We start from the raw sequence: 27,067 nt of genomic DNA, 5'->3' as shown, positions 1-27,067 counted from the left end.
GAAATTTATCAACCCCTGTCTTTAATTTTGTGTTTATCAACCCCACTGTTTTTTTTTTTTTACTCGGAAAAAATATTCATTATCAAAGGTATTCTGCCATTGTTGGCAAGTCACTTGCCGCAGCTGACAAGCTTCCATTTTCCACGGTCTTCCTCTAACTTCGTCTTCACGTACGATCTTTATGTTTTGATTTCGTCCATTAATTGTAGTCTCTTTCGCTGCCTCCCTCTCTCTCCTGCCACCATACCCTCTAGCACGTTCCTCATGATACAGTTTCTTCTTAGCCAATGTCCCAACCAGTTTCTTTTTCTCTTCTTAATAATATCTAAAATTGTTCTTTTCTCCTCCACCATTTGTAACGTACTCTCATTCGTTTTCCGCTCGACCAAGCTAATTTTCTTTATTCTTTTCCACACCCACATTTCGAAAGCTTTCAGTCGTTTTTCATAATTTTTCCGTAATGTCTATGTTTTTGTCCCATACAGTTCAATACTCCTCACGAAGCATTTTATGAGTCTTTTTCTCAACTCTTCATTCAAGGTCCCACAAAATAGTATTTTCTTCCTCTTAAAGGCTTCTTTCGCCATTCATATCCTTGCTTTTATTTCATGTTCGCAATTGAGATCATTACTAATAATACTACCTAGGAATCGAAAACCAGTCACTTGTTCTATCTTTTCCCCTCCTACTTCTATATATGACGACACTTTCGTTCCAATCACCATGGCTTTTGTCTCTCTAACATTTATTTTCATCTCATGTTCTTCACAGCCCTTCATCAAGTTTTCTAACATCTTCGTGATTTTCTTTTCGGATTCCATAATAAGCGCCATATCATCTGCAAACGGTATACACCTAATCATCCTACTTCCTACTGAAATATCGTCTTCATTACGTAGGTTCTTTGGAGAAAGGTTAAAAAAGTTTACAGACATGCGAGATATCGGCTAATGGTAATCTAAAAGAAACAGTGTCAAGGTAATGATTTGGCTGCTTTGTGATATAACTAACAGTTTTGCTGGAGACTCATTGCTACATTTTGACCAATATATTAAAAATATTATAGTTTATAGAAATAATACTAGAAACTATATATAGAAATAATATTATACGGGGTGTTTCAAAATAAAATCGACAACGTTTGAGAGGTGATTCCTGACACCAGTATAAGACAAAAAGTACAGACCAACCTGGGTGCACTTTCTTTCAGAGTTATAGGCTGACGAAAACACTGAAAAATGAACTTTAAAGGTCCATAGCTTCAAAACTATGGGACTATCGTAGTCGGGTCAAGAGTTCATTTAGGAACTAGTATGTGCCCTATGCAAAAATACATGCTTCAGAATCCTAAGGTACTCACACAACAAGTTTTATAGAGGGAGTTGGGCTACCGGCATATAATTTGAAGTACTCACCAACTACCTCTATAAAACTTGTTACGGAAGTACCGCAGTATTCTGAAACTTGAATATATGGATAGGGCACATACTAGTTCCTAAGTGAAGTTTTGGGATTCTACTACATTAGGTCCCATAGTTTTGGAGCTTTTGACCTTTAAAATTCATTTTTTCATATTTTCGGCAGCATATAACTCCGAAAGGAAGCATTTGTGCACACAGGTTGTTCTATACTTTTCGTCTTATCTTGGTGTCAGGAATCACCTCCCAAACGTTGTCGGTGTTGTTTTCAAACATCATGTATAGTTCGTTTCCATTAAAGTATTTCTAAAGAGGATTCTCCTAATTCAGAACCCTAGGCAAAAAAAAAAAAAAAAAAAAAAAAAAAAAAAAAAAACCGTTGGCTAACAAACAGTGTTGTCAGATTATAAAATCACATTTCGGTAAGTTTGTAAAGGATTCCGATCAATGATCAAGGCTGGAGCAATGCGTATCTTCAAATTAAATTTTGCAAAACATAATACAGGACACATATTAGACATATTCTTGTTATCCAGTGACTTTTCTTGTGTATCTAGATGAACCATCTGGAATATTCTGACACATTGTAGCAAACTAATTAAGTAAGTAACTAGTAACTAGAGGCCTAATTTCACAACATAAAACTTGTTCCTATTACATTTGGGAATATTACTAATATATTGATTGATATTTGAGTTATGGCATGATATTGCAATTACGTGTCAAGGGAAAGCATAAAAATGTCTGCTTCTTTACTCAGGGACTGGACAATGGGTTGAAGAGATTTGAAACAAAACCTACCAAAATACTTCAGTATCAAAGCATAAAATTGTCGGAAAGTATCACTGTTTCCATGTAGTATATTGGATATGAGTTTTAATGTGATGCAAATATATTGCAGCGCGTTCCTTTTTACACAGACATCGAACAAATTATATAGAAAGGTATCTACATAAAAGAAAGTTGTTAATGTGGCTTAATCGAATCTTCGTCTGCTTTTGAGTCACTTATTAGTATGAATCCGAACTTCATGCTGGTGAATCGCTTCACTATTAAATACATTCGTAATGTTTCTCGATATTTGTCACTTCGCTATTTTAACACTCTAACGTGTAATTCTTACTGTGAGAAGATACGCGCATTTTGCTTTGTGCCTTGCTCGAAAGTTAAATATATTATACTTTTACTTATATAACAATGTACTTTATCATTATTTATTTAATATTAATATTTGGCGATATCTCACATGTAGGGGTCCACACAAGTCGAGACATGTCTCGAATATCAACTCAATTCGTATTCGAGTCGAGACTGCTCGTAAAAATCTCGACTCGACTCGAATGTCTCGAAAATCTTTCTGTAATTTTTAACATTATTTTGAAGAAAGTATTCACTCAGAAACAGCCTTGAAACAAATTCTAGCATTTATTACTTTAGATAGGTACAGAATGCATAAACTTAATAGTTAATCTTTCGAGATCAAGATTTAATTGTCAGCTTAATTCAGTTAATTAATGAAATGCTGGGGAAGAATGGGGGAGGCGCGCGATCTATCTGAGTTTGACCGAGGACAGATTGTAATGGCCCGGAGACTTGGCACGAGAATTTCGGAAACTGCAGGACTTGTCGGGTATTCGAGGAGTGCTGTGGAGATTGTCTTCAACAAGTGACGAAACTAAAGAGAAACGACGTCCAAACGTCTAGGGATTGGGCGCCCCACCTCATTACAGATGTCGGACATCGTAGGCTTTGCTGACTGGTAAAAGAGACAGGCAGCGAACTGTGGTGGAACTAACATCAGACTTTAATGCTGGGAAAAGTACAAGTGAGTCTGAACAAACAGTGCACCGAACACTCCTAACGATGGGCTTCGCAGCCGACGACCAATCCATGTGCGAATGTTAATACCACGACATAAGCAACTACGACTGAAATGAACACGTGACCATCACCACTGGAACCATACGTGACCTTGGCGCAGTGGCAAAGAGTTGCATTGCCCGATGAATCCCGATACCTTCTTCATCATGACGATGGGAGGGTGCGAATCCATCGTGTTCCAAGGGAACAGCTCCTTGGCACCTGTACTGCGGGACGGAGATAAGCTGGCGGTGGCTTAATTATGCTCTGGGAAACATTTAAGTTGCAATCGGCGTATCTAGTGGAGCTCGAGCAAGGTATCATGACGGCCGAGGCGTATTGCACACTGCTTGCAGACTACGTACAAATCTTCTTGATGATCATGTTTCCCAACGGTAGTGGCATTTTTCGACAAGATAATGCATAAACTTGTCACAAGGCCAGGAGTACGGCAGGAGGCCAAGGCTGGACGACAACTCGTCGGATCGGAACCCAATCGAACACATCTGGTATGTGATTGAACGTGACATCAGAGCACATCGTTCCCTCCCGGAATTTACGCGAATTAAGTGACCTGTGTGTGCACATGTGGTGCCAACTCTGTCCAGCGACCTACCAAGGATCATTGCATCCATGCCAAGACGCGTCGCCGTTGTTATCCGTACCAAAGGTGGACACACTGACAATTAGGTAGGCAGTCATAATGTTTTGACTGATGTGTGGTTATATTTTACCTCGTATATTTTGTCTCGACTCGAATTTCAAGACGTATTTTCAAGTCGAGAGAGCATTTTCTCGAGACGAGTCGAGACAGGCTTAAATCTTGAGTCGACTCAATTCGTGCACATCCCTACTCGCACGCGTATGAAATTTTGTATATCCTTCAATATTTTTCCGAATGGCAACTTGATAGTATACAAGAATGAAAACATTAGGTAAATTTTTGGTCAAAGTTTAGTTGAGGAGAGGGGGCAGCCATTTTTTCAAACCTAAAAATGTTACAATGTCGCTAATTTCTGTTAATATTAGACTAGGTTAGGTTTGGTATTTTCAATTAGCACTTACCTTCATCTAAACATTTGGCCTCTTTTATCTAAACATAAACCAAGTTTTCTACCCACAGTTTCAATCGATGAAAGTTTAATTTTTAAAGGTGTGACTTCCAATACGTGCTGCCAGTGTGGACAGTACAGGAAATGATTTCAATGGTCAATTCTTTGAGAAGTTTTGAGAAGAAAGATATTACAGTTTATTTCTACTTTTCAAACACTTGCTGCTTGTTTGACGTTATCTTTCATCAATTGGGTTCTGTGCTTAAGTAATGAGAATTCCAGAGTTAACCAACAACCATTTGCCCATCACTGGTTTACAAAATCAGGGGTTTTACTGGTGTACGACAAAACATTAAATCAGAGTTTTATTCTGGTTTTTATAAATAACGTTTTCTAATGGCAGATCTAAAACTTAGAGGATGATGAAGATCGTATTTCTTATAAATCTTTTGGTCGCTGTTTCCCTTGGCCTATCATACAAGGATCCTCATACTGTAGGACCAATCGTGCATTTGTTTGAATGGCGTTGGAAGGACATAGCAAGGGAATGTGAATGTTTTCTTGCTCCCTATGGATTTGGAGGTGTACAGGTAAGTTTTATATTTATTTATCAGATTTACAAAATACATTTAAGAGCCAAATTGTAACCTTTTGCAAAAGCGTAATAATTCCAGGGAAGTAGCATTCGGAGAAATTCGTCGATGGGATAGAGTTTAAGCTCCCAAGTACATATAATTTTAGATGTTTTTATACTTATCTTAATATGATCAATGTTTATTTTTGTATATTTTGCTCAAGGGGAGTTTAAACTCTATATCACTGGTCAGGGACGCCCGGAGAATGTTTTCTAAGCTGGAGAGAGAGACTGACCCAGACATGATGATTCGAACACACACACACCTAAATTATTGTTGGCACCCGAAAATGTCCCAACAATTTTTCCGGTCCCAACTGGTAAGGTATCAAACCATATGCCGGTACCAACAATGATAGAAATGCGGACACACAGAGCATCACACATATTAATGTGCCCATCCACATAATACCTCATATAAAACGTCAATTATTTGCACACTGTGCATAACTATTAAGTAAAGTGTATATAATATATAGAACTGGCAGAATCTTAAAAACCTTAGTGGTTGGTAATCGGAACTGTCCGAACAATCATATCCTCTTACTAGTGACATTGTAACTTAACTTATGTTCAACGACGTTGCCATAGCTTTGGTCCCCATTACATTGTGATTAATGGCTTACACATGTGGGTTCTTTCTTTCTATATAGAGAAGGGGGAAATAAACAAACACTGATCAACTTGCCTGCATATATAGATCATTCCTTTTCAATGGAAAAAGAAATATTCTGTTGAAAGCAGGTTGAAAGTGTCAAATAACAAAGCAACATCATGTACTCGGAGTTTCCAGACTACTTTTTCTTCGGCAAAACATTTGAGACATTCCATTCCTTATTCATGTGACGGAGGAGATCAGCTTTTGCTCATCTCCTATTTTCGCCGAGAGCTGCCGTCCAGTTCGAATTTTCTTCCACTCTAAAGGAAGAAGGAAAATTTTTCCACTCAAAGTGTCAAATAACAAAACTACACAAATCATTCGGAGTATCTACGCTACTTTTTTTCTTTTTCGCCAAAATCTTTCTCAAGTGACAGAGAGGAATACGCACTCCTCTGGTCGAGAATTGTCAGCTATTGTGCTGCCAAAATGTCTTGAGCCGCGGCAAAAATGCGAACTAAAGCTCATACTGTCGCACACTTACGCGCTGAGCCAATAAGGTTTCAGCTGTTGCTAAGCGAGAGAATCTCAGCGAAAGGGAGTGAATTCCTTCAGCCGATAGCAGCGTCTGGAACAGAAGACTAGGTATCAATTCAATGTGGTATATCTATAGCTAGAATTTCTTGGCAACACCGGATTTCGGAGAAAATGTCTGTTTCACTACCATGTAGTAGGAGGAGAAGGTTAATAGGTCAGTTTTCCATACCTTCCCCCAAGGTTTTTAAGATGTTTCAAAAAGTCTAGTACTTCAGTCTTCAATATAACTATATTAAATACTAAATCCTTTTTTGTGTAGTAAGGAATCTAAGATGTTTTCACATGTATTTCAAAGAACTGAACCCTTCTTACAAATTCAGGGAAAGTAATTGCCTCACTTTGTCCTACCCTGCAAGCACATTTCAGAACTTCGCTTAGAATTCACGGTAGTCTTAGGATTCTCACATAGGATTGAGTATAGCCCGCTCCCCCCAGTGATTTTTAACGAATCATAGTGATTCTAACGATTCATACTAGTTCATAATGAATCGGAATCGCATGTTATAAAGATTTAAGATGTAAATCTTGCGGTAAGGAAGCTTTAATGTAAGTAGTAGTAGTAGTAGTAGCGGTAGTAGTAGTAGTAGCAGTAGTAGTAGTAGTAGTAGTGGTAGTTAGTAGCAATAGTACTAGTAGTAGTAGTAGGAACGGGTTAGGAGCCCCGCAGGGGTTGGTTGGGTTCTGTTCTCGATATAAGTAGTAGTAGTAGTAGTAGTGACTATTCTAGTTCCGGTGACAAAGAACTGGGGGGAGCGAGCTATACACAAGCCCTCACATAATTTAGAAAGCAGGTCAATGTTTCATTTGAGACATTATATACGCTCATATGGTTATCAAAACAATGAAAAGTACCTGACGAAAATGTATATATAACACACATATGTCTAATTAAATATTGCGATCCCAATTCGTTTAAAATTACTTCGATAACTACGAAAACTTATTCCGTTAATTTTTTTTTTAAATAAATTAAACTACTTTTGTTCCTTTTAACTTTGTATTTCCTTAATACTTATTCATTTTGCAGAAATAAAAAATACACTTCAATCGACTATGGCGTCTTCACTTATTATATCTTTAACTGCATAAATAAAACAAGTTTAAACAAGTCTGGCCACAAGCTTTGTTATCATACGGTACCGGACCTTTGTCCTTGTTGCTCTAAAACTAAATATACATAAACATTACCTTTGCAAATGCGACTAAACGTAGGTGCAAAATTATTAATAATTCCATATAGTTCTAGTTACTATGAAGTATATTGTAATCTTTTGAGGTTGGAATCAGGGATAGAATACATCATTGGGACACGTTTGCGTTTTTATTGGTAGATTGAAACATAAACTGTCCTGAGCTATAAGCATTATTCTGACTGGATTTGCCTCAGAAATCTAAGAAATTATATTGGCCTTCTGTTAGTTTGCTGTAGTTTCAAGTACACATTCACTCATCAATAGGATCAGTAAATTATTGGATAAATTGCTTCTGAGATATGCAGTTGATATCTCGGCAACAATCACATTAACTTTCTATTATTTTTTGTTGTTGATATCACTTTGTTTATGAATTACGGATGTTTTAGTCCTCTAATATATAAAATTGAAAGTGACTATATATGTGACTATGAACCACCCGACCGATCTCGATCAAATTTTCAACACAGATGAGCTTCGGGTCTGGGATGATTTTTATTATTTCACTTTGGCAGGGGTGCCCACAAAGGGGGGCTACGACGCAAACTGCGTCATTGAAATATTTGGGGGGGGGGTAAAATCTATATAAATATGTTTGAGGGGTGTAAAAATTAATCGAAAATATTTTTTTTTTTTCATGGAAGAACACCTACGGATAGACAATTGATGGGGGTGCGTCATGGACATGAGGGGGGTGGACACCACTGACTTTGGCAATGCAACTTAGGAGAGGGGAGGGGGAAGATGCTTAAAAATTATAGAAAATGACCGATATCAGTGTTCAATTCATAGTTCTTGAGGTCGCTGAGATGAACAGTGACATTTCCGATGTTGTTTAAATTCAAATTCAGCCTCGCAACTTGGGGGATAACAAGATATATAAAAATGATCAAAAATGACCGAACACTTTTCTAATGGTGGGCTGCTGATGCTGGCTTGTAGTGTTTCAGGTGTTGCTAGGAGAATGCCCGTTTTTCACACAAGATCAATGTTTATGGAAAATATATATTTGAATTGAATATGTATAAAAATTTTTTGGTTTCAAAGTACTTGTTAATTGAAGTTCGATTTCACTGGCATCAAGTAAACACTCAGCCAATTGCTAATAAATAACTTTTCATAACGTAACGACTAAGTCAAATTAATTTTTCACATCCTTAAGCACTGGATTCATCCCAATCCATGCAAATGGTTAGGCAAAATATTACTCTTTTTAAAAATGCATTTATTTAACGGTCGTTCATAAATATGTTTTGTTCAAGATAAAGCCAAAATAAGTCACTGCATTGAACCTGAAATAGGAAGTATCCTTTTTTCAGGGAAATTTCTACTCAAAAACTCATATCCCTTAGAACGAAATTCATATCCTTTAGTTTCTGTTTTCTTAGTCCCAAATCCTAGCAAAATCAACTTCTTACATAAAATATAGTGTTATTCTCTATGTAAAGGTATATGCTATACAAGTTTTATAGTTGTATGCTAAGAGTTTCAAAAGAAATTGGTGATAGTAATGGAACATTTTTTTATGGAAAGAAAATCTTAATAATAATAATAATAATAATAATAATAATAATAATAATAATAATAATAATAATAATAATAATAATAATAATAATAATAATAATAATGAGAGTAGCCTACGTAGCTCTTGGAGTGGAAGTGCTCAAAACTCCACCTTACACACAATTTAGAAGTAGGAAATACTTGTACAAAATCTAGTTTAATACTGTACAGTAAGAAACCCTTTTCCACCCTGTTAGGTGGTTCAGTTTCAGTAACTTCCGTTATAAATCCTTAGTCTAACAGTCTGTGGAAAAAATATACAAAATTTAAATTACATGTATTCAAATGTTTTGAAAAACTGTTGAAGAGAGAAAACTCTTTCGTTCTAGGGATTGCTTTTGTAAAACTGTCGTGCCCTCCGATTAAGATTCAGGGAAAACATTTAAATAAAATTTATAGTTCCTAACGTCTGAAAATTTTGCAGATCTGGTGAACAGTAAAAAAAAATCCTTTATTCGTGTTTCCCTTTTTAGAATTGTTTTCGTAGAATCCCCTGTTGAATGAAAACATCTGGAATATATTTTAAATTTTCTGTGTCAAACTGTTTCGTACATCTGATGAATGGTACAAATGGTTTTAAATCCACCTTTCCCTCCCTAGGGATAGAATTTTGTAAAACATGATCTTACTTTCACCCTATGGCTCAAGAAAAGCATTTATACAAAATTTCTTGCTAAGAATAACAGTTCCAGGGTTCTGAAAGGAGATTTTTTGCTAGTGCGTGTACTTTTGATACACGGAGTCCTGGTTCTAATTCCAGGAAAAAAGAATTTAAATTTGAACGCAATAGGGTGGTTCGGATTCTACTTTAAAGCAAATAAGTCCACATCTTATATTTTCGGTGCTAACAAGGAACGCTGAACTTCAAGTAATTCAATTAATCATTAGCACTGGAAAAATCTACAATACCATACTTGTTTTTTCAAAACCGTTGATTTTCGCGCTCAAACTGCGTTATCAGTATAACATTTTAAATCTCAAGCACGTTTTTGCATTAGCTCATTTGATTAGCTGAATTATTGAAGTCTAGCATTTTTTTTTAAAGAACCTTTGTTATATGAAACGTAAACCTGCAGGTTGAGATGTGTTGAAACCACCATAACGCTTTCAATATGATGTCACCGGGAATCGAACCCAGGACAGTATACAGCAAAGGCATACGTACTAATTACTTTATCAGCATGAAGGTTGGCTGAAAGACGAAGCTAATTTGAAAATCCATTAAAATTTTTGCAAATCTCCGCTTTAACTTTTTTTCCCTGGCATGTATATCAAATTTTCTGGGAAATTTAGATAGTGTCGGTAATGGGCATAATTTTCCATTTCATTTGGGCAGACATGATATTTAAAATAACTGCATTATTGGCCATCTAATCATCTTAAATTATGTTAAGTTTGTTAGAATTAAAGGTAGAGTCATCCGCGTATAACTTTCAATCCATTATATTGGCTGATGTAAAAACCTAGTTAGGATATAACTACTTGTACTTCACCCGTGAATACGTTCACTAGATAGCGAATCACAGAAGAGCGAGGATTTCAAACCTATTAGAGTTGATTTTGAGTTTAACATCTCGTTCAGCCGCGAGGCTATATGAGACGTGGACCTACTGGTTAATGTGGATTTCCAACCACACGAGCTCCCACCGGGAATCGAACCCGGACCTCCCACGTCAAAGGCGCGTACGCTAACCACTTGGTCACGAAGGAGCTCTCAAACCTATTAGAGAACTATGTAGCTCAAAAATAACCTTTTCTGTTCTTGAAATCTGGGCATTTTCTTTCGTGAAGTTAAGCAACAATTCACCATGTCATATATGGGTACGAATATTCCCTAAATCTGAAGCAAAATATTTCAATTTATAATAATAATAATAATAATAATAATAATAATAATAATAATAATAATAATAATAATAATAATAATAATAATAATAATAATAATAATAATAATAATAATAAGTGTTTACTTGTAGGTTTCTCCTCCGAATGAGAATGTGATTGTAAACAATCCATCTAGACCATGGTGGGAGAGGTACCAGCCAATCTCTTATAAACTGGAAACACGATCTGGGAATGAATCAGAATTCATTGATATGGTGGATAAGTGCAACCGAGTTGGAATCAGGTGAAATTACATGTATAATCATTTTGTTTTATTTTCTCCTTACAGTAATGAGACATTTTTAACATCACAGCTACCAATCTTATATGTAATAAGAAAATATTGAATAAAGATGGGGCAAAAGTAGGTAAACACTTTTGAGATCTATACGTTGTTAATAAATGAACGTAAACTAGTAGGCCTACAGTTTGTTTCGTAGCTATGAGTAACTCAACTTTTGTTTAATACAGATTTGTTTTGAACGAAGTTCTTCATTTGTGCATAATGAATATGGCGTGATCACCTGAAACCCGCTTGCAGGTAATATGTTCGAAAGTACTAATGGAATCTAACTACATTTTATTCACAATGCAAAGACAATCATGGTGGATCTCAGTATTTGCGCTTCAGAAGAAGTCAAATTAGTGTTTAAAAATTTGTACGATTGTCTGAAGAATATGTTAATGCGGTCCGTGTAAAATTTGGAAGGTTGGAGTTCGGACCATTGATGGACAACGGCCTTGAAACTTCTAACCTTTCAACAACTTTGTTGCGAGGGCCAAAGTGTGAAAATAACGAAATGAAATGTAAGGGCTGTAGCCAGAGTGAATCAATATTTCCCAATTGAATATTCGAAAGAAGCTGTGAACGCCACGTGTAACAGTGTGAGGCATTATTGTTCAACACACTTTGGTTTTAAACGATGTGCGGAGACGGATCAAAGTCACATATTATTGTTCGGCATTAATGGTTTCTTCAGGCTCCTTGAAACCAAGCATAATTGGTCCATGGCAATCAAAGAAAATTACCTTGATTGTCATGTAACTGTGACTTTCTCTAGAGACGCTTGTGGCTTGAATTTCTTGAGGGGAAGGACTTAGGAGTATTTCCATTGCATACTGGAAGATTTTTAACTTGGCTCAAAATGGTTTTATTTGCAATAACAGTAACAAGAAGTATCGTCTTCAACTGGTAGAGCGCAAAATATTCAAGGGAACACGATATATGCTTTAACTTTTGTTGTTCCGTCCACATCCTGTGAATCCACTTCATATACACTTCATGATAACCCAGATGTTTCACAATGTTCTGGGGAGTACCATAACTCATGTTGAATTGCTCCGCTCTGGATCAAATGCTTAGCGGTATAACTTTAGACACTTTAACTCAATTATTCTCAGTGGCAACAAAATGGGCTCGACCAGGATGAAAATAATCCCTTGTTCTTGCACATCCTTCCCGACACATTCTTGACCAATGGAGCACTATTTTTCATAACACATGTGCTACTGTCCATATCCTTTACCTGACGAGATATTTCAACTAGTGACATCCTTCAACCGTGAGGAATTGTATGAAAGCACGAAAGTCTTGCTTGGTAGGGCTGTAAATGTCAAACGCCTTCTTCCAACCGCTATTGCTGTAACGAACAAAGATATGGAAGTATTATTTCTACTGTACACTAACAAGGATATATGCCACCATACTCCAGTTCAACTACACATTCCTTTCATCACACCATATTGCTGTTATAGCCAATGAACGGGATCAGTTCTCATAACATTAATTGTGTTTACTGAACTGAATCTTTGATAGTAGCTATACTACTGTACTTAAGTTGTCTAAAGTTATTTTATTTCTCAGAATATATGTGGATGCAGTCATTAACCATATGAGTGGCAACCACGAGAATGCAGTGGGAACAGGTGGAAGCCTAGCACTCCCTAACTCTCTTATGTATCCTACGGTTCCATACGGACCGTACGATTTCAATGGGAAGGACAAATGTCCAACAAGCAGTGGGCAAATAGAAGATTTCAGCGACGCTAAACAGGTGACTATTTCATTCAGAATGTATGATAGATAATCATAACATTTAAACGCGTATAATAAGTAATAAAATATTCGAATCTAAAGTTGTAGGTTTAAGTGTTAAGCGAATTTTATAATTCAAAATTTAAACTGTGGTTATTTGCAACAATGAGTAAAATTTTGCAAAATTTAGGCAGTGAAAATATTTAAATATCGATATCCTCCTCCTCATAAGTCTCTGTTTTTCATTTTCTGTTCCTGTTTACACGAGGCCAGTGTTTTTGGAGATTCGTTTTCATGTTCCATTTGATTTCGGAACTTCTTATCATTACCGCCAAGGTGGTAACCCGGAAAAATAGTGCCGAGAACATAAAACATGGACTGTCTGTGATTGGAAGAGAGTAATAAAGAAGTTGATTCAATTTACTGAGCCGAATTTGAATGTGCCACTTACCTAAGAAATGCGGACTCAATGGAACAGGCACCACTTGAGGAATCTGAAAGCACAATAGTCCATTGGACTGGCATCTGAACTCTTGATAGGCATATCAGAGAAGGGAATTGACAAAACTCCAGTTTCTTGTTTCATATGTCAATAGAATTCCTGCAAATTCTTTTTCGCTCAGCCACATGACAAGGTTCAGGGTGTGCACACTGCTCTTGAGAACGATCGTGAGGCGTAAATCCCTGTGAATGGCGCGGTTCACAGCATTTGCTGGCCATCGCACGTTGCGTATGTGGATTTTCGGAGCTAGCCATTTGCCGAACCACAAGCAATAGTGGCAGGGTCCTCTTCATGGAGGCCCGTTTATAGCTGCTCACGTCGGTGTGCTGGGCATATTTCCGTTTTATACGATTCACAGTGACACGGCCTACACGTAAATTACAAATTTGACACATTTCTACGACGTGCGACGCCGTGAACTCAGCATGAGATAGCGCCACAATGAATCCTACCAGAATCTGTTTAGTTTCGCCGGCATCAGACTACGTTTGATGAAACTGCTCTATTCCGTGGCTACCGAGATATTGACAATCTCACTGCAATGGATTGCACATGTGGGATACATTTGTACATTGACTTCGCATCAATATATATGAATCAATCTCTGTGTGATTCAATGAGTCATTCTTTCCATTTTCTCATAGAACATACTAAGTTCTGACGAAAATAAAAGAAGCATATGTTACGGACAATCTACTTTTCATCGTAAAAATGGCGACGGTTCTGTTACATTGAAAAACTTCATTTTAGCTATTCATTTATAATCAATCACGCGCATTAATTAACTACTTCATTTAACCTGCTAATCTACGGTTCCAAGATTTTGAGACTAAAGAACCATGACCATAAAAAAATTTATACTAAAAATCTGAGAAACTTTATAAAAAATTACAGTAGCTGTAGTCATAATTTGCTTTAGGCTGAAATAATAGAGTTAATTAAATATACACTGAGGAAAATTTCGTTATCCGGACAGTGGTATATTGTACAAATATACGGAATTCTTATGTTTACTACGGAAATCTGTACGGAGCATACGTTATCCACACTGCCCTTAGATGTTACATCATGCCCGTTGCAGGATGTCTGACATCTAACAGTATTCCGTATATTATATACATACAGGGTGGCCCAAAAGTGGGTATACAGTTCAGTATTGTTCAACTAATTCCATTTTACATATTTTTTATTGTTATCATCAGGTAGACTTAGTTTCTTTATTATTTGTTCTTAATGCATTTTTAATTATATCTTAAACTTGGAACAGCCGAAGCTAATAAACCTATAAACTAGAATGTTATATTTGATCATTGCAGGGGTGTATACCTACTTTTGGGCCACCCTGTATATGTATGCTACATCCGTCTCTGTGTATGTGAGATCCTAACCATCTATAAACAGTTCTTTCGTTCGTACGTAAAGTACGCTTACTTCGAACATTTATGCGGAAAGTACGTATAAAATATAGTTTTTCAGTTATACATTTACTGCATGTTAAGTTCAAAAACTACAGGATTTACACATGTGATCTACGTTTTTATATACGCCACATATGTTTTTTTCCCCTCAGTGTAATAATAGATCAACACTCACTAAAAGAACCATATATCGCACGAATGATATTAACTCATGTTTTAGACAGAAACCGGGATATTTGAGTTTTGAACAATTTTTTAAAAGAAACGGATTATGTAAATACGAAATTGTTTCGGCTAAACCCGGAGGTCTTTGAGGGTTATACTAGTCATGTACATAAGATATTAGACCAAGATTCACTGGTAAATCATATAGGTTAAAATGAAATCATTATCAAATTGGATGATGACAGTTATACTGAAAAACAGTTAAATTTCATCATATTTCTATGTAAATATGGAAAAACGATCTCCGCATCTATGCCTACGTTTGCAAAGTTACGAAATTAAATGTACTCCTTCGATTTGTTTGCTTTTAGACCCTGTTTAGTATTGATATTATAAGACATATTAAACATACAGGTTACCAAACCAGATACTTTTATTGAGAATCGAACCTGTGTCTACCAATTACTATTCTTAAGCGAAAGACATAACACTGATTTGTATTCTACAGGTAAGAAACTGCGAGCTTCTTGGACTTCACGATTTAGATCTGTCGAGTTGCTATGTCCAGAACAAGGTTCTAGAATACATGAACAGATTAATCAGCTATGGAGTGGCAGGGTTTAGGTAAGCGTCTATCTGATATTATTATGAAATATTGAACACTATTCGTTGGAACGCTGTACTTGTCAAACTTACAATGCCTAATGACCAACGGCGCAAATCTGTCTTCAACATTGGGGGCGGGGGGGGGGCGGGGAAGTAAGACCGTTTCCCTTTTTTTTTTTTTTTTTGGTTAAGCGATGCTCAAAATATTTGTGAAGTTGAAAAACAATCCTGTGGAGGATCAGGGAGCAGAGTTGTCTTTAACATTGGGAGGCGGGCAGATTTGAGGCTTATTCTGGGGGGACATCAATTTCATCTCACTTTCCTTTGTGGCAATCGAACACAATCATCACATTTTCCCCCCAAAAATCAAATGTCTCATTCAAGAGAGACTGTCCCCCCCAATAATCCGATTTGACATGTCCCCCTCATCCCCCCGGGATTTGGTCCATTGCTAATGACAATATAGGAACATGTGCGAATGCCATGCAGAAGCATATTACGGGACTGGAAAACATGACAAAGCTGGAAATGAGTCTTACAGTTGTAGTGAGACTAATAAAAGAACTGCCAAATATATCACAACAATGAGCATCTTATTTGCCACGTAGAAGTACGTTTTCAAAAAGAAATTATTTCTGATCTAATTTTTCATTGAAAAAAATTAAGAGGTACGTGAAAACTTGTAAACTTTTATTGTATACCTTGCTATAGAATGTAAACTTCCCAAAGATTAATATCCGTATTTTTGCTTCATGTAAAATCTATAAGATCTTTGATAAATGAAGCATTGGATGGCAAAGTGGCGTAACTCATTTTTGAGACCAGTGTTGCCAAACCGATCAGTTGGAAAAGCAGAAGATTCGAATATAAAAAATAGGAGAAATCAGTAGACACATAAAGTGGCGGCATTTGAGTGCAAATGCAGGGGGACCGAAAAATAAATGCCATTACTAAGGGGACAGCGGTCAAAACAAGAGGTCCAAAATTCATTATTACTTTAATTTCAAAATAAAACAATACATACAACACATAAATTTGAATTTTAATTACTTCAAAATAAGAGCTGACGATCGTGGAGAAGTAATATAAGCTACTCTTCCAACCAGGGTAAAAGTGGTTCTGAAATAGTAGGGTGACGCTATAGATATTTTTGGATGTGGAATAATTAAGCCTCCCCAGCATACCCCTCACTTCTATCCTGCTTCCAACCCAAGTCCCAATCTGAACAACACTTACTGGTAAATCTTACAGTAAGTCACAAAGATCGCCTACCATCATGCATATAGAAGATGACGTACAGTTGTATCCTTCTATTCATATTATATACATCAAAACTCTATAACTATTTGCGCCACAGAGCTTTGTGTAAGGATACAGAGAAATTTCCTTTTTTATGTAAGAAAAAATTCAATATTAATAATAATATATTTCTTTAACTTCCCGAAGTAAGGAAAAAGCAGGAGATTGTTCACTTTTCATTTCCTTTCACAGTATATCAGTAGAACATAGAAAAAGCAGGAGATCTCCTGCAAAATCAGTAGCTCTGGCAACGCTGTTTGAGACATTGTGAGATGTTGAAACTTTTATTAGAATAAAATATAGAAGAAGTGGACAAAATCGGTTCTTTGTGTTGCCATCTTTTGACCTATGGCCTGGTCTTCTAACGCTGAGATACGCAACTTTGCCATCCAACAGATTATGGTTTCAAGTTCACGAAAATGACTTAATCTCATTAAAAAAATAAATGATTTACGTCCCTTTGCCATCCAATGCCTCAAATCAAGTTATATATAATAAACGATTGGAGGGAGAATACCATGTAGTCGTTATAGTGTAATTCCACGCGATATTCCTCACGAAATCTGCCCAATTACCGAGGAAATTATGCGAACTTAAAAGTGAAAAAGAAATTGAAAAACCTTTTTAACTTTGAAACTAAAGGGCAAAAATCTCTGAAATTTTGTACCATGCAAATATCGGCAAGGGATTATTGATTGGCATACTCTGTAATACCACAAGGTTAATAATGTTTTTAGGATTTAGGTTTCTGGCTTTCAGCATCTATGACCATGTTAGCCCATCACGTCTGAGGGTTGACGTCCCTCCGCGATCACACTATTATTTGGAAAGGGAGTGAAGAAGTAATTACGGAAGGAAGGAAGCGGCCTAGAACCAGGGCAGGCTCGTCCATATAGACAACCTAGGCGGCTGTCTAGGGCGGAAACATTTAGGGGCGGAATGGCAGGCATTGTTTTTTATGTGCGGTTCATCAACATTAGCCAAAACGTACGTGCGCCAGCAGCCTACACATTTAGGAAGAGAAAGTTAATGAAAAATAGGATCACCCAAGATCGATTACTGCTCACTTATATGGAGTGGGGGATCATCTATCTACCCATAGTACGTTCCTTGTTCCCACTGTTCATTCTATGACTAAATAAGATCTCCTACACTATCTGAATATCGAGACTCCGGATATTCGGAGATATGTTACTGACCTAAAGTTTCTACATAAGGTAGTCACTGGAAACTTAAGGTCTGAAACCCTACTTCAAGAATTATCCGTTCACATTCCTAGATCATCAAACACTCACCTATTCCACCTTTCCCGCCCTAGACTGTCGATTATTCAAAGGTCCTTCTTTCACAGAGCACCAAATTTATATAATCAGATAACAACTGATGTGGATATTTTTAAGCTACTCAGGTTTTGACAGAATAATTACATAAATTCAAAATAACTAAAAATGAGTTAAGAAACTTTGTCATTTTTATTATCTCTATTTTAAATATCTGTTTATTATGCTTTCCTGTGTAAATTGCACTCGTTATTCTCTATCTAAGTATCTGTTGAATTAAATAAATGAAATAAAAAAATATACTCGACATTCATAATGAAAGAGTTTGGAAGTATGAAAGCAAGGAAAGTACATTTAAGGTTATAAATGCTGTTGCTCAATTTATCTCAAGAGAGACTTACGTAAATATTAAAATGTACTACCGCAACATCACAAACTTTATGCTATCTTTTACACTGAAAAAGAGCCTACATGATGATGATGGCATTTCGGTAGGAGGTAGAATGATTAGATGCATAAGATTTGGAGACGATATGGCCCTTGTTGCAGAATCTGAAAAGAAAATCAATAAAATGTTAGAAAAAATGAGATGGGGCTTTGAAGAATATGGGATGAAAATAAATGTTAGAAAGACAAAAGCCATGGTGATTGGAACGAAGGGGTCTGTGTCAAATATAAAAGTAGGAGGGGAGAAAATAGAACAAGTGTATAGTTTTCGATACCTGGGTAGTCTTCTTAGTAATGACATGGAATGCGAACGTGAAATAAAAGCAAGGATAGGAATGGCGAAAGAAGCCTTTAAAAGAAAGAAAAGTCTGTTCTGTGGGACCTTGAACAAAGAGTTGAGAAAAAGACTCATAAAATGCTTCGTGTGGAGTGTTGTGCTGTATGGGGCGGAAACGTGGACATTGCGTAAGGGTGACGAAAATCGACTGGAAGCCTTCGAAATGTGGGTGTGGAGAAGAATGGAAAGAGTTAGTTGGGTCGAGCGGAAAACGAATGAGAGAGTGTTAGAAATGGTGGGTGAGAAAAGAACACTTTTAGATATTATTAGGAAGAGGAAGAGAAACTGGTTGGGACATTGCCTAAGAAGAGATTGTATCATGAGGGACGTCCTAGAGGGTATGGTGGCGGGAAAGAGAGGGAGGGGGCGAAGGAGACTACAATTAATGGATGATATTAAAACAGAAAGATCATACGCGAAGACGAAAAGGTTAGCGGAGGATCGTGGAGCATGGAAGCTTCTCAGCTGCGGCAAGTGACCTGCCAATAAAGGCAGAATACCTATGATGATGATGATTACACTGGTACAAACAGAACTGATTTTTTCTGTGATATTTGTTGAATGTAGATAAAGCTACTCCAATCAAAAATTATATCTAAGTATAAGCTTTCTATTACATGTTTAGACTAATTATTGAACATATAAATTGTTCAAAACACAAAGCTGTTTATAGTATACCTCTTAATTTTTGATTTTTTTAAGTAGGCAAAATTTAAAATGTTTGGACATATTGCACTCACTAATCACGTTTTCTATGGAATCTTTTTAGAAAGAATTACAACCATCTTTTGTTTTGGTATTTACAATGGACATCGACATGGTTTACATTACAACAACATTTTAATTTCCTGTTGCAGTATGATTATATTAGTAAAATTTCATTCCAAATACCACAGTAATATATTTTTTAAAGTAATTGGATTATTGCTTACTTATTAATACCAAAGAGAGAGGCATTGGGAGTACGTTTTTATTTTATTTAATGCTTAAACAAATGGTAACAATGTGATGAAGTGATGAAAATGTCAGGAGTGACAAGACTTCACTCTTGTTTGGGTTTGGGGAAGGACATTTTCTCGTCCCCCAAAGGGGGCGCAAACATGTTTTTCGCCTAGGGTATAAAATATCCTAGAGCCGCCCCTGCCTGGAACCTATATGTTAGGCATTTGCCTGGTGTGAATGAGGAAAACCCAGGAAAACCTCATTCAGGGTGGTTGGCGTGAAAAAGCTTTTTACCCTTTTTCGACCGAGTAGTTAATAATATTTTCAACCCAGCATAATGTTACATTTCCTTAAATGGTACTATATCAAGTTATTACATATTTCAAAACTACATGTAAAAAGCATACAATATCACACTTGTTATGCAGTGTTGCAAAGTAAGGACGCTACAGGATCACAAACATCCAAACTTCGGTGGCCTCTATATGCAGCAGTAGCAATGCAAATTAGACAAAAAGGACAGTGCACACCCAAAGTGCTTTAGTGACGAATACGGTGTCAAAAAGGGAGGAAAAAGATTTAGCGATTTTTGTTTCATTTGTTTTTATATCTTCGGTTTGTGAAGGAAGGGGGTTGGCTATAGTAGCATATGGTAACCAATCAGGGATTTTTTTCACTGTCTCTTATATTAAACCTGTGTATTCATAGTGTCTGATGAAGGCAAAATAATAGTTGGCAAAACTGTTCCACGTTAATATATATATATATATATATATATATATATATATATATATATATATATATATATATATATATATATTTACAATAAACGTATTCTATTGTTCAAAGTAGTTAAAATCATATTTATAATATCTAATACAATTAACAACTTTGTATATCCTTTTGCCTTTATTTCTGCAGGATTGATGCTGCCAAACACATGTGGCCACATGACTTAGGCAAACTTATTTCACATTTGGATAATCTTCCTAATAAGTATGGCTTCCAAATAGGTGACAGACCGTTTATTTACCAAGAGGTTATTGATCTAGGTATGTGTGTTAGAAAATAGGAATTTACTACAAAAATATGTTTAAATTGTAGTTCTAGCGACGTTGGAGAAGTATATGAATAGGTTCCTTATAGAGTAACTAAAGGCATACAGCATAAATAATGATATCACTTGATAATATAATATGTGTAAAAGGAATCGTAGATGTACGGGTAAAAGTGGAAATAAATGCTACGCAGGAAACGCAGAACGATGGAGCTAGGCAAAATTCAATAGCATATGAGGAGAATTTTCTCAAAACTCGATAGAGCACTAATTTTGAGAAACGGAGGTATATATGGGATAGGTATGGTTTTTTTTATGCTACCGTACCAATCGAGCTGTGAAATTGAATTGGTAAATCTTGATATGTGCCGTGTGTATAGCATACTAAATAATAAGCGTTTTATTATAGCTCGATAGAGGTTATGTACAGTAATAACAAAAATGCAATTCCTGTAAAAAGAACGTTTTTTGCTCTATCGAGTTCCGAAAAAACGCTCGTCATATAGTTTTGTAAGCATACATCAGGGTAATAATTTCATGACATTTTGAGTAAAAAAAAAAAAACTTTTTATATAAGCTTATAAGATAAAGTTGCATAAATATTTACCAAAATAGATGCTTCTACAACGTCCTTCTTTAACCCTTAACGAGTTTTCGTTCCCATTTGGCTACATTTTTTTGGATCTTGCCTATTGCGTTTGAAGAGTATTATTTCAGGTATTGTCCGTTGTGGTTATTTCTGTACATACTTTCCACGATAGTAGAACAGCTATTTATTGCCTCCTGGTGACAACTCTGGTGAATTTTAAGCGGGAAGTGCACTGTAGATATGTTGTTTTGCAAACATTGCTGGAAGCCGACAGAAAAGGTAGTGAACCGTTAAGGGTTAATGTTTTGCACAAAGATAAAAGTCAGTATCATCATCATTCATGATCAAGCCCGTATTTATATATTCTGTTCCTCTGTGCTCTAAATAATTTGCCGCCCCTCGTGCAAAATATGCCGCCCTCCCGAAAACGACTAATATTGGAATTGAATTCACAGTTTTTTGGGGTAGCAGAGATGAATAGTTACACTATTAATCCAATTCAAGTTCAAGGTCATACTCCACTCTCCAGGGAGGGAGCGAGATTTTAAAAGTAATCGAAAACGACAGATATTAGTGTTGAATTCATGGGTTTCGAGGTCACTGAGTTTAACGGTATCAGTTTTCATTATGTTCAAGTTCCTCACTCTTTGTGCTGGGGGTGGGAGAGAATGACTTTTTAAAAATAATCAGATAAGCTAGCTAATTAGTAACTACTGTAATTCTAGCGAATTAAACACATGAACATATTTTCTCGCGCTTGCGCGGAACTCTACGGGTTGCTAATTTTAAATATTACTTTATTGTGAATCTTAAAAGAAAATCCAAAATTTTGACGCCCCTTAAATTCTTCCGCCCTGTGCTCAAGTACAGAATAGCACTTACCTAAATACAGGCCTGTTCATGATTATTACTGGGTGTCATTGATTATGAAACTGGACTTGTATATGTATGGCTTTACAGCTTCTTAGCGATAACAGAAGTGAAGAAAGTATGAAAGTATAATAATCGTCAAAATAACCGAATTCTAGATTTAAATCTGTATAAACACATTTTATAGCTCCTACCTACCGAAAAAGTGTTTTTCTTTTGGATGTCTGTCTATCTCTTTGTTCATCCCAGTGTATGCACAGTTTTCTATGACCAGTGTTCGAAGTGGGAAAAAAGCAGAGGCGGTATGTTTTATTGCAATTCTGACTCGACATACCACCTGTCTAAATGTTGAAATACAGTGAGGGTAGGTTGCATAAAATATTGCATTTTTATTTACATAATGACTGAAAACCACTGGAGAGCTTCTCTGAGTTACGGGGCGTCACATGGAGACACTTTGATCCCAGTCAACAATTTTCTGAAAAAAATAATAAAAAAATATCCCCTTATGTTGTATTATAAAGAGTTATACACAAAAATGCTCAAAAACCGAGTTTTTATATTAACAATTTCCTGCGGGAAAACTCCCGAACTCCTCATTCAACTGAAGGATACCAGTATTCCAAACCCTGAAATCTCCCCCCTCTTGCATAGCAACAATCCCTAAATCCGCCGATGCTCAAAGCACGGCAATTATATGCTATAAGACAAGAAGACACATACATACATACATCAGAAAGAAACAACTCCATATTGCATATCAAAATATAAATTAGATTAACTTCTTTCAATACACCTAATTTTGAAACAAAAGGTAGGAAAAAGATAAACATGTCGGTGTTGTTAACTTACAAATTATTTCTACATAAGAGGATGCAAAGCTATTCCTCAATTACCGTGTATAAAAGTGGATTTATTAAAGACACTTAGCATCTATTCTCCAGTGACGGCATGTCTTGATCACTGAACAACCAGAGGCGGTATGCCTTTATTACTAAAAAATCAGAGGTGGTATGGCATACCACCGCATACCGTCTCATTTCAACCACTGCTAAAGACCGTACCAATCAAAGTACTCAAAAGAAATTTAAAACTTAATAATTTTCTAAGATTCTCCGGCAGGGTACTGCCCCATGTGAGGTGTTTCATAAATAAATGGTCAAGTAATAACTGTAACATGGCATGATTTAATTTGAGAAATGGAAAAGTAAAAGCTTAGTGAGATGGCGCGTACCTTTTACTTTTTTTTTACTGATTTACTGATGTAATTTCTAAAATAATTTAATAATTGTTATGAAAACACCGAGGAAATGGAAAGGAAGTCGTCCACCCACTAGATTATAATTTACTACTTAATTCCAGCTTTTGTTGAACGAAGAGAACACCCTATTAGGATCGCTATGCGCTAGAAGTGAAGTTTAATTTCTTTCTTACAAGGATAAAGCAGACTTTGGTAAAGGAACTTCGGAACCATCTTTCGCGAGGTAGTAGTGCATATTAAAAGTGTTAATATTACAAATTGGGAGAGCGCAATAGCAAAAAATAGCGGAGATAAAGCGTCTTAAAGTTTCCGACTCGCCACAGATATAATACGACTCGTAAAGTTACTAAGTGATGACGACGTGGCAGCGTGAGGAGCATCTACGCGTCTCGTGCAAGGGGTCCTGGGTTTGGTATCCGTTTGGGTCATTTTTTGTTTCTTGCTTTAACCAATGAAGTAGCCATTTGTAACTACAAGTAAAATATTAACTCACCATATGTTTATAATGCATAAAACAATAGAAATGTTCAAAGCAGTTGTAAAACCTTTCAATGTTTCATGTTAACTAGCAACAGAACGTAACATACCCCGTAAATATATTGATATCACGAGTTGCATAATTGCCACTACAGTAGCTGTGTAAAAGATGTTCTTGACGATTCGTGTCTATAGCTGTGGACAGTGTGCGAATTACAAGGGGGGTGAGGGGAAATCCTCCTGGTAATATTGGACGTATGCTGTAACTTTACGTGTCGTATCATATATGCGGCGAGTCGGAAACTTTAAGACGCTTTTCTCCGCTATTTTTGGCAATTGCGCTCTCCCAGTTTGTAATATTAACATTTTAAAGGTGCAAAACAAGCTCGCGAAAGATGATCCCGAAGTCCACTTACCAAAGTCTGCTTTCTCCTTGTTAGATAAAGCATGAGCAATGGCCATTCTTCTATGACCTCTCTTCAACTATCATACTTGAAAACTGTGGGTATAAAAACCTGGGTATGGATCTTCAACAAAAGTGAATCAAATCATGATCATTTCACTATGATGATCCTAATGACTGGTCACTTGCCCTGCCCCTAGTGCAAGCTTTTTCAGAACCTTCTTTGTGACATTAAAATTGTTGGTCTACGAGAATGTTTTATTACCACTGAATTTGAATTTTTGGAAGAATTCCATTTAACTCACCTCTTTGTAGGAAGTGAAAGAAAAGCGAAGGTCAGATTTAACGGTAGCCAGATTAAACATTCTCATTGAGAGTTTGTTAGCTTTATTAAAGATATTCTACAATATCTTTATGTTTAACGAACAAAAAAATATGCCAAAGATGAGACGTAAATCGATTGATCGCATTAAGCTAAAAGAAAGTGATATGAGTGAATGTAAAATTCATGCGTAGTTTTCGAGAAAATGCGGAAAACTTTTTTTAAATTTAAAAACTGATTCTGTACAAGAACCAAGCTTACTGAAGGGAACCTAACACTCAAGTCTACCCTCATGAGGCTTTTTCTTATCACACGAGCAAGATGATAATACATAGTATGCTTAATGAGGTATAGCCAAAATTATGACTAACTCTTAAACTTTACTTATGGTTAATAAGATGGTTTTATAACTAAAGTATATTATTGCCCATGGTCACAAGCCCTGGTTGATAAAGTAGAACGGTTAGAGTGAGAACAAACAAGGCCCTCCGTAAAACTAAAAGATAAAGAAAAGAAGGCACAAGATCTAAGTCCAGGAAAATAGAAGAACTAAGTTTTAGGGCGCACATGGACACAAAGGACGACAGCTCCTTCAGCATGGTAGAATGCTGTAGGTCAATCAACTGCTCACTCGAATCCCTCAGCGATTAAACTAAACGTAAGACAGCAAGCCGGATGGATCAAAATTACAGCAAATTGGCGAGGTCAAGGCTCAGTATTTATTGGCACATGAAATGTGAGAGGTCAAACGGAAAAAAGTGGGAATTACCCAAGGAAATAGAAAAAAGTAAAATACCAATCTCTGATGGAAACAAAAAAGAAGGGTACAGGAGTAGGCAACAGTCAAATCTACAGTGTAATCAAATCTACAGATTACTTCACAAAGTGTAATAAGCTGGTTCTACGTTTATTCTTGTATTTTTGTGCTTATTTCTTTGAGTGTACGAACATGAGAGTTGCAGCAAATAACATATATTTTTGTTAAATGTAATATGTTACAGTTGGTTTAATGTTTGGAATATATCATGTTAGCAATTTTGTATTAAATCCATCGCAAATTTAAATATATCCATTTACCCTTCATTCATCTAAATATCCACTACTTTGTAATATTGTTATTCTTTTCTAGAAAACACTTGCAATACTCATCTGTGTGGTCCAGACTATGCAAAAGTTATTCTGAGTAAAGTAGAAAGAGTCTCTTAAACATAGGTAGAGAGTAAGGGTATGCAATACTGTATTTGAATAAATGTTTTTAATATTTGGAAATATAATTTATTTCGATATCATTGATTACTTGTATTTAGACCTAAGAAGGTTATCTGCCTTTATGAAGATTAACACTATTATAGTGCTGTAAGTGTAACAAATCACTGTCAATTGCGAGGAATTGTGGAATGATGAAAGTGACAGAAAATGGAAGAATCCTCAGTAAACCCAAACCTACGTTTGTCTAAGCCCACTCAGCGGGAACTGGGGTCGAACCAGGGATCCCACGTACCAGAGGCGAACGCTCTATGACTAAGGTACCGAAGCTTTTGTAGCGATTTTTACCATATACGACTCAGGGTTGGATTCTACAAATGATAACACGGGTAAAAGTATATCTGCTAATGTTTAGGAAATGTTGTACCATAATTATATATGGAGTCCTTGGTATAGAGCTTCCGACGTGAATTTCTCTAGAATTTTATTTTACATTAGAAGTTTCAATGTTAGGACTCTTACACCTACGTAGAGCAAACATCTCTCAAAGTAAAGTCCATTACTTTTCATTAAAGACCATTGTTTATATCCACAGGAGGCGAGCCAATCGCCAATAACCAATATATTTCAACTGGCCGAGTCACTGAATTCAAGTATGGAGCAAAGTTGGGCGAAGCTTTCAGAGGAAATAACCCATTGAAGTGGTTCTCCAACTTTGGTAAGTACGACAGGTTATATGAGATTGAATTTTACAACACGAACCAAAAGAGTTGGAACATTTTAACATTTTGTTTACTTGGTACGTTAGCTTACAGAGTTATAGGTCTAATATTGTAGGTAATTGAAGGGGACCGCGATACCACATATATAAGTGGTTACTTGTTAAGCCTTGTGTTTTCTTGTCACAAGATCAGTCCGTGTATTTAATCTTGAATCAGAGATGGAAGTAGTAAGTAGGTAGATTTACGGCCTATAGTTTGCTTTTAGTTTGATTGCTTTTAGTTTCCTTAGATGTAACTGGATATGAATGTGGGCTTAATATGAAAAACAAA

General features: G+C 36.3%; 1 protein-coding gene across 1 annotated transcript in view; it reads left to right on the top strand.

Annotated features, from left to right (window-relative positions):
• The first annotated feature begins 4,749 nt into the window (after window positions 1-4,749).
• Window positions 4,750-27,067, top strand: part of LOC145671976 (alpha-amylase 1-like) — a 49,205-nt gene continuing 26,887 nt past the window's right edge. Inside the window, exons 1-6 of the mRNA XM_081741167.1 lie at window positions 4,750-4,920; window positions 10,892-11,043; window positions 12,664-12,853; window positions 15,428-15,543; window positions 20,752-20,882; window positions 26,611-26,733. Of these exons, the coding sequence (XP_081597293.1) occupies window positions 4,750-4,920; window positions 10,892-11,043; window positions 12,664-12,853; window positions 15,428-15,543; window positions 20,752-20,882; window positions 26,611-26,733 (883 nt within the window). The remainder of the gene's footprint in view (window positions 4,921-10,891; window positions 11,044-12,663; window positions 12,854-15,427; window positions 15,544-20,751; window positions 20,883-26,610; window positions 26,734-27,067) is intronic.

Source organism: Thermobia domestica, chromosome 15 (assembly GCF_964235325.1).
Source record: "Thermobia domestica chromosome 15, izTheDome1.hap1.1, whole genome shotgun sequence".
In the NCBI taxonomy this organism is placed as follows: Eukaryota; Metazoa; Arthropoda; class Insecta; order Zygentoma; family Lepismatidae; genus Thermobia; species Thermobia domestica.
The sequence above is the reverse complement of the archived record's forward strand: the minus strand, read 5'-3'. Positions and strand labels throughout refer to the sequence as shown.